This window comes from Tripterygium wilfordii, chromosome 5 (assembly GCF_013401445.1).
Source record: "Tripterygium wilfordii isolate XIE 37 chromosome 5, ASM1340144v1, whole genome shotgun sequence".
Taxonomy (NCBI): domain Eukaryota; kingdom Viridiplantae; phylum Streptophyta; class Magnoliopsida; order Celastrales; family Celastraceae; genus Tripterygium; species Tripterygium wilfordii.
The window spans coordinates 2,147,452-2,156,715 of NC_052236.1; the positions used below are offsets into that span (position 1 = coordinate 2,147,452).

At 39.4% G+C, this 9,264-nt stretch overlaps 1 protein-coding gene across 1 annotated transcript; it reads right to left on the minus strand.

Annotated features, from left to right (window-relative positions):
* Positions 1 to 2,854: 2,854 nt before the first annotated feature.
* Positions 2,855 to 5,716, minus strand: LOC119998517. The gene is made up of 5 exons (XM_038845870.1): positions 5,641 to 5,716; positions 4,511 to 5,571; positions 3,291 to 4,433; positions 3,023 to 3,213; positions 2,855 to 2,963 (listed from the first exon to the last, which is right to left on the minus strand). Exons 1-5 carry the CDS (start codon positions 5,714 to 5,716, stop codon positions 2,855 to 2,857), a joined length of 2,580 nt encoding a protein of 859 aa, XP_038701798.1.
* Positions 5,717 to 9,264: the final 3,548 nt, after the last annotated feature.

Below are 9,264 nucleotides of genomic sequence, written 5' to 3' on the forward strand. Positions count from 1 at the left end.
AGAAAGACGAATAGGCTTCCAACGACCATCTGCCACCACAGACTCAATGAGAAGGGAGAGGCGTTCCATACACAAAACAAATAAGTAGGGTGATAACGGGTCACCTTGGCGGACTCCCCTAGAAGGAAAAAATCGCTTTGATAATTCCCCGTTCCAACAAACTTGCATAGAAACCGAGCCAACACATCTCATAATAATATCGACCATCTGGAGAGGAAAACCAAACAACTCAAGAGTGCTTTTAATGAAACTCCACCTTAACCGATCATACGCTTTCGCAAGATCAACCTTAATAGCCATGAATAAATTCCTCCCTTTTTTATTACGCATGGAGTGAATTATCTCCTGAGCCAGAATAATATTATCCGTGATGTGCCTTCCCGGGACAAAACTACTCTGAGTAGGAGACACAATCTTTGCCAACATAGGCTTGATACGGTTTACAATCAACTTGGTGAGAATTTTGTACGCAACATTGCATAAGCTAATCGGGCGGAATTGAGCAATATTGGTGGGAATATCAACTTTCGGAATAAGAACTAGAATAGTATTATTCATCTCCACATTCCAATCTTGAAGAGTAAAAGCTCGGTTCACAAACTCAAAGATATTGTAACCCACCACCTTCCATTGGTCTTGAAAGAACACAGCTGGTATTCCATCAGGTCCAGCGGCCTTCGTGGGATGCATGTCAAAGAGAGCTGCCTTCACTTCATCCCATTTAACATCAGAAGAAAGAGAACTAGCATCATCACTAGAAATAGGACTTGGCAATAGCCCATGAATAGAAACAGGATTCACATGAGTATTCTCAGCGTAAAGGTCAGTAAAAAAATCCACAGCCAACTGTTTAAGACATAACTGATCAACAATCCACTCACCAGAAGTATTCTTCAACCTCTCAATCATGTTCTTCCGACGTTTCATAATAGTTGTTGCATGAAAAAATTTAGTATTTCGGTCTCCTAAAAGATTCCAGTCACTTTTCGATCTCTGAAACCAAAAGACCTCTTCCTGGAGGAGCACTTGCTCATAATCTTCTCGTAGTTCCTTCTCGAGATTAATCAAGAAATCTGAATGAGAATGCTCTAGAAAGCGTTGTATTCCATCAAGCCGAGACAAAATTTGTTTTTTCCTATTGAAAATATTCCCAAAATCCTTCTTGTTCCACACTTGAGCATCCCCAAGAAAAGCTTTAACAGCATCCACCAGAACAAGCCGCTTCTGCCAACTATTAGCAACAAAATTATTAAAATCTTTATGCATCAGCCAAGCCATCTGAAAGTTACTCTTCCCTCGAGGACGGGAAGGAGGAGAAATCAAACGAATAAGGAGAGCCCTATGATCAGACTTGATTCGCGGTAAATGACTAACAGAAGCCTCCTCAAAAAGAATCCTCCAGTCCTGATTACAAAGGGCCCTATCTAGCCTTTCGTGAACATTACCTCGAACCCAGGTAAATTTTGGTCCTGAATAACCCAAGTCCATTAAATCACAATCATCAATACAACGTTTGAAAGCATCACAAGATCTAGGCCGAACTCTAGCTCCCCCTTTCTTCTCATCGGAACTTAAAATAGCATTAAAATCCCCCGCCATAAGCCAAGGCTCTGAGTTATTACGACTGATACTTCTCAAAGCATGCCATAATCTATCCCGATTGTAGACATTTGGGCTACCATAAATAGCTGTAAAAACAAAACTTCCATTATTCCAGCTCACCTGAGTATGGATAAGTTGCTTCTGATTAAGAAGAACATTCAGATGTACTTTCTCCTCGTGCCATAAAATCCAAATACCACCTGAAAATCCCTGAGCCTCCACACGATGAGATCGAGAGAATTTCAAAGATTTAATCACAGCTTCTGCTCTTGAACCACTTATCCGAGGCTCTACTATCACCAAAATAAGAGGACGATGAGTAGCAATCAAATTTTTGAGAGCTGGCCGAAAAAGCTTACTAGCCGCTCCTTGACAATTCCAGGTTAAAATCGACATAAAAATAATGACAACAGAAGAACAAAGCTAAGGGAGCCAGAACCCATTATTAATGGTTTACTCCCATAAAGGAATTGTTATACAAGCGGATCGAGAAAGTCTGCCACAATTGATGCATGAACCGAAAGTAAGTAAGAAATGAAGTGAAGCTGTTTGCTTTAAAGAATCGATCAGACGCGCGAGTATATGGCACGTCAAGACGAAACAAAAGAAATACAAACCAAAAACGATGTCGTTTTACCGACGTAGTTGTTGAACCCAAACAACGTCACTTTCGAGAGTACGAAAACACCACTGAACTCGCCACCATAAGGCCGGAAATGCGTAGATTATGAAAATAACTAAGAAATGAAGTGAAGCTGCTTGCTTTAAAGAATCGATCAGACGCGCTAGTATATAGCACGTCAAGACGAAACAAAAGAAAGACAAACCAAAAACGATGTCGTTTTACCGGGGCAGTTGTTGAACCCAAACAACGTCACTTTCGAGAGTACGAAAACACCACCGAACTCGCCACCATAAGGCCGGAAATGCATAGATTATACATGGCTAAAATATTATATATATCCTTGGACTTTCACATTTTTCTCGATTATGTCCTTAAACTATTTTTTTTCTTGATTCTATCCTCAAACTATTGTTTTTCATATCGTTTATATCCCGAGTAAGCTTTCCGGGGTTTACTCCGGCGAAAACGCTGACGTGGCATCCACGTGTTTTTTTTTAAAAAAAATTCAATTAACACGTGTATAATTGAGGTGGAAATTCTCTAAAAAATTATAAAAAATTCAATCTCCAATTCGCCTCTTCAAATCGTAAAGCACACATCTTATAAAACCCAAATTTACTAAGATTTCTATTCCAAAATGGTTGACTGCAAGATTGATATCATCAGTTCGACGAAATCGATCAAAGAAGTTTTCAAGAAATCCAAAAGTTGGACATAAGCCATTACAATATTCATCCTAAATGATACCAAAAGTTTAACAAAAAATGGCCCACAACCAATGACTGTTTACATTACATATCAATAGTGGATTGTTGACTTGGATAGGTATTTTCATCCAGCCTCGTTTGCGCACTTGAAGAGCTCTCCGCATGATAACCAACATAAGTTTGATGTTCCATTGCTGAGCCTCTTCTCATGTCAGTTCTGTTGAAGTTACACTCGTTAAGGTAGTTAACCATATGTGGATGGATCCTCCCAGCTACTTCCTGTAATTTGGGGAAAAAATGTCATACACCATTACACATTAAAAAAGTTAAGATAAGGTAATAGTATTTTGGCATACCCTAAATCTGCTAGGATTATTGGCTTGTCCTGCATTACAAACTATAGCTGGACCTCTGCCACTTCTTCCACCTGACCCTCTCCCTCTTCCTCTAGTATGTCCTCCTCTTGTTCTAGGTACTCTATTCCTCCTTCCACCTGCCTCTCTCCCTCTTCCTCTAGCATGTCCTTTTCCTCTATTCTGTCCTCTGCCAATCACAATTCCACCATCAACTTGGTTTGAAGCTGTAACTTCAGCCTTGCAAGTCCTTACATTATGTCCTGTGATCCCACATCTATGACATCTCATTGGTGTGGCAACTCTACTTTTCTTCATTGTTGATCTGATCTCATCTTGTTCTAGTCTTCTCCTTTTCTTAGGCCTGCCCAGTACTTTTTTGGTTGGTGGTGGCAATATATCAGGAAGTTTGGTATCATCCCATTGATTTGGACCATTAGTTGGCTCAATAATATTATCATAGCATCTCTCATATGCTGGTTTCTTGAAACATATAGGTACATAGTCTTCAATGTTGTGATGCTTGAAATTGATACAGTTAATCGCATGGCAACATGGCAGCCCTGATATATCCCACTGTCTGCAACTACACTCTCTTTCAGCCAAATTGACAGTGAAGGTCTCACTCATCTTAGAAACCCCAAATTTCATACCACCAGCCCACCTACATAGCCATTTACCACTCTCATCCCACCTCTCAGTAATCTTCTTCATTGGCCTTGGCAATATATTTCCTTCAAACCTAACAATTTTTTCTCTATTTTGACACCACCTTATCATTAGATAATTCTTGATTTCCTCGAGCATTGACACAACAGGCATTTCCCTTGCACTTAGAATCACACTGTTGAAGGTCTCAGACATATTGTTAACCAAGGTGTCACATTTGGGATGTCCATTGAAGTGTGATCTAGTCCAAAATCTTGGTTCAATGCCCATCAGACGTGTATAAGCTCCTACATCTTTCTTCTCAATCTCTTTCATTGTCCTTAGCCACTCCTGTGGTAATGTGGCTCTTGCTGCTTTCCACATTAGATCTTTAAGCTCTCTTCCAGGAAAGACCTTCTTGAAGTTGCTGTATAAATGCCTAACACAAAACCTGTGATCCATTCCTTCGAGATCTTCATCTAGTGTCAACAGTAAACCCTGCAATGAAACCAGGACTATGAGTATCAACTATGCAATGTTGTTCATTTAAGATAATAAATGGAATGTTAAATTACCTTTTGTTGATCACTCATGAAAGTCCATCTATTTTCTCTGTGTGAACCAATGTCTTCTAGTAATCTACCAAGAAACCATGTCCAGTTCTCCCGGTTCTCCCTATTGATTATGGCATATGCTATGGGAAGCATTTGGTCATTTGGATCTCTGCCAACTACAGTAAGTAGTTGTCCTCCATAAACACCTTTCAAGAAACATCCATCTATCCCAATGATGGGTCTACAAAATGAGAATGATTTCTTGCATGCATCCAAACAAATATACATCCTCTCAAATACAGGAGATAAAGACCTTGGGGGTGTATCCTCTGATTGATGGACATCAGTTGGTGTTTCAACTGAAACTCCAGCAGAACTCCCGGGATTAGATTTCATTATCTCTGCACAATAGTCATGTAATCTTCTGAACTGCTCTTTGTGACTGCCTTGCACAATATCCATTGCTTTTTTCTTTGCCCTAGCCGCAAGACCAACACTGATCCCGACAACATATTTCTCCAATACTCTCATCTTTATCTCCCTCAACTTCATCTTAGGGTTCCTCTTCAGCTTAGGAACTAACCTCTTGGCTAACCAAGTAGAGTTGAGCATTCTAACTTCCAAACTCCTAGTACAACTACGCTGCAAGTTTACAGATTTCAATTGCCATGTAGGATCATTAACAGTCTTCGAGCAATACAAGTAGAATTGGCACCCCAATTTACACACAACTCTTGCTCTGAATAGATCTAGCTTATCCCATTTCATTTTTTTGCCACAGTATACTGCATAGGAAGATACTGCATCTGTGAACTCATCCCTGTTTCCAAACTTCATGCCTATCTCCCACTTGAAGTCTGTCATGTCTTTTCTAGGTTTAAAGTTAGGAAAATTATGAGTAACAACACCCTCTTCATCATCATCATAATCATCATCACTGTGAATACTATGCAATTCATCATCAGAAATCTCTTCATCACTAAGACCTCTGATATTGACTGTTATCCCATGATTGATCTCATGTTCTTCTTCATCCTCATTCTCATAAATAACATCCAAAGGATATGACTCAATGCCAGCATCTATATATTTCTCCTAAGCTAATTCATCAGTTTCTACAGCAAATGAGTCATCTTCACTATCGTACATACTATCACAATCATCACTCTCTTCATGGTCACTCTCATTGCCCAATGCATGTGCACCCACAGACCCCACATCTACCATTATTAAAACCTAGCCACATGCAATTGTTAGGGAAAAGGACAACAAAACATAACCCAATATAATTGCACAGTTGGAAAGTGATATTATAGAACCACCAAATAAAAAATTGCGCACCACTCACCGAACTTTGCAACGGGTGGCAGAAATCCCTAACAAATGATCTACCTCTGTGCCACCAACTCTTCGTTCAATATTGCCGACGTCTGCAACGTTTCTCTTTCCTGCTTACGAAGAGCAAACGATGTCATATAAAGAAAACCCTAAAAATTGGGCGGAAAAGCAATAGACTTTCGTGGGTAATTGCATATACACGTGTTAATTGATTTTTTTTTTAAATACACGTGGATGCCACGTTAGCGTTTTCATCGAGTCAACCCCGGAAAGCTGACTCAGGATATAAACGATGTGAAAAACAATAGTTTGAGGATAGAATGAGGAAAAAAAATAGTTTAAGGACACAATCGAGAAAAATGTGAAAGTCCAAGGATATATATAATATTTTAGCCGATTATACATATATAGATAGATAAAGATAAAAATTGAGAAATCAAGTAATATTATTGGAACCTTGTATTTCACGTTGAACACAAGCTCATGTATACAGAGAGCTATTAACCATACAAGACATTCATTCCTATCCTCAGTTATTGCGAGTGAATCTCTTTGTTGTGAAAGATAGAGATCAAGTCCTTCTTATGGTTGATCAACAATATGTTGTTGAGTCTCGTTGACTGATAAGGATGAGATTGAGCTAGTAATTGAATTATCTCTTTTCTGTGAGGAAGTTACACTTGGACCGATCTTATCATTCAGCATATCTCACATCAAACCATCTGAGGACCCATTAGAATCACCTTATCTCTCCACAGGAACCACCTTATCTCTCCATGTTACAGCCTTATCTCTCCATAATGATTTCTCATTTTTTTGGTCCTCATCCATATGTTGTGTAGCTGATTGAGTATCAGACACTTGAGTCTTAATTTCCTCCCGCAAACTAGCAGAGGGGCGAGGCAAAGTTTGTTGTGAAAGTAGGAAAGAAAAGCTTTAGACATTGGTTTTGTGAAGATGTCTGCTATTTAGTTCAATGTGGGAACATACTGAGTAATCAGTTGGCCAAGTGCGACTTTCTCGCGAACAAAGTGATAATTCAATTCGATGTGTTTGGTTCGTGCATGGAAGATAGGATTCATAGTCATGTACAGGGCACTCATGTTGTCACAGAATAGAATCGGGGGCCTACGAATTGGAACTTGCAAATCTTTCGTTAGAAAAGTGACCCATGTGAGCTCAACAGTGGTATGAGCCATATATAGCACTATTCTCCGGCGACAATCCTATCGCCGTAGCATACATACATTATACGGCAAAATTTACGTCGCTGCAAAAAATGAATGATATTTAGCGGTGACATCTTTGTCGCCATAATAGACTAATATTTTACGGCATCAAAAATGTCGCCACAAAAGGTTCACCATTTTACGGTGACATATATTGTCGCCGCAAATACCTTTTGTGACATAACCTTTTGCGGCACTTTACGGCGACAGATTTATGTCGTCGGAAAATGATATTGCGGTGACATGATAATGTATATATGACAACTTTTGTCGCCACAAAAAGTAGATCATGTTGTAGTGTAGCACGATATTCCGCCTCCGTACTGGATAGTGCAATTGTCTTTTATTTTTTTGCACACCAAGAGCTGATGTTGTGTCTGAGGAATGTACAGTAGTTTGTCATGGAACGGTGTGTGGAAGGACTCCCTGCCCATTCTACATCAGAAAAAGCACACATATCAAGAGTAGTGTTAGAAGTAAAATGTAATCCAAGATTGCACATGGAGATCACGCAAGCCTCAGAACAGATAAACACAATATACCAAATGGACAAAAATATTCAAAATAAAGAAAAATCTGAATACAGTCAGGACGTATGGCCTTATAGAGCAAAATATCCTATTTGTAGTTAACGGAGCTTCTAGATCATATGTAGATACATAGTATAAATATACAAAATATCATAGAAACCTCCCGTATAGCGATGTCGAAATCACCAGAAACTGAAAGAATTCTAAGAGACAGAAGACGGATCGAGATCTACCGAATCTACTTAATCTAAAACAAAAATGTTAATAAGGAAGCATGAGTTACAAGACTCAGTGAATGATTAGCAACTTAAGCAATACAAAAGGGGACAAGCAAGCTGAAGAAGACGAATAATCAAGTAGCATGGAAGTCAAGTTTTTCTCAAGTCATACGAACCAACATTTGTCCAATTAGCGATAATTAGGCGGGAGGACTTCTGCACATAATCAACAGGCAGCACATGAACTGTCGCAACAGGCAGCACACATAGTGTCGTAACAGGCAACACACGAAGTGTCGTAAAAGACAACACATGAAGTGCCGTAGGAGGCAGCACACACAGTGTCGTATCATACTTAGTGCACCAAGGCTAACGATTACTGCCGTTAGCATATAGTATTCTGACAAAGTCTCTCCCGAAAACAAGTAATTAGAAAGCATAATTCAAAGTTGGGATCCATAACAAAATGACCTCAGAATCAGAATCAATATCGGAGTATCATCCAAGTCTGGGGGTGTGTGTGTGTGACTTTCTTTCCTCCCCTAAGAGTTAAAGCTCTGCAGATCTTTTTTGGTGCCTTTTTTCTAGTTTTTTTTGTCCTTTTGTCTTCTTTTGGTGTGTGAGTTTTTTGTTTTCCTTCTTTCTCTTCTTCTCAAGTTTTCAGTCTGTCTTTTTGATGTTCCTTCTGTGTTTGTTGCCCTCTCCCCCTTGTTGAGAGTTTCTGTTACTGCAGTTTTCGTGGCTCTAGTTTGCTGTTTGGGGTCTCGCCTTCTGCCTTCGCCTTGTGTGTGTGCGTTTTTTATTTTTCTCTTTTTTGTGTTTTGGCTTCCATCTTTTTTGGTTTGTGTGTGTGTGTGTGGCTTTTCTCTTCCTCTCCAAGGAGTTAAAAGCTCTGCAGTATCTCTTTTCGGGTGCTTTTTTTCTTTGTTTTTTCTTGGCCCTTTATTTCTTTGCCTCGTTGTGTGTGTGAGTTTTCCTAATTCTTCTCTTGTCCTGGTTCTCTTGTTTGTCCTTTGGCTTTCTGCCTTCTCTTTATCTCTCTTTCTAGTTTTTTGGCTTTTGTTTTTCCTCCTCCTCTTTTTTCTTTCTCTGCCTCCCCTTCTTTTCTTTGTTTTGCTTGATTTCTGTAGTTCTCTTTGGTGTCCTGGGCTGCAAAGACCTACTGTCTTTGTTTTGGGGGTGTGTGTTTTCTCTCTTCTTGCCTTTATTTTTCTCTTGTTTCTATTCTCTTCCATTTGGATGTCTTCTTTCTTGGTCTTGGCTTCCCTGGCTTTGTGCTTGTTGAGTGAATTGCATTGTTGACTTGTTGACTAGCTGATGTATTTAAAGTTAGTTTATGTCTTTATTTGCAGGGTTAGTTTAGTCTTTTGTTGTAAGGGTAAAAGGTTGGAGCTTGGCTCTGTTGTCGTACTGAATTATATACTCAAAACCCTAACTCTTTGAAATCTCTCTCTCTGAAA

Coding starts and splice junctions, on each gene's coding strand:
- LOC119998517 (XM_038845870.1), bottom strand. CDS start 5,716: ATGGTAGATGTGGGGTCTGTGGGTGCACATGCATTGGGCAATGAGAGT. Junction 4,434..4,510: donor TCATGAGTGATCAACAAAAG/GTAATTTAACAT, acceptor GTTTCATTGCAG/GGTTTACTGTTGACACTAGA. Junction 3,214..3,290: donor ATAATCCTAGCAGATTTAGG/GTATGCCAAAAT, acceptor CCCAAATTACAG/GAAGTAGCTGGGAGGATCCA.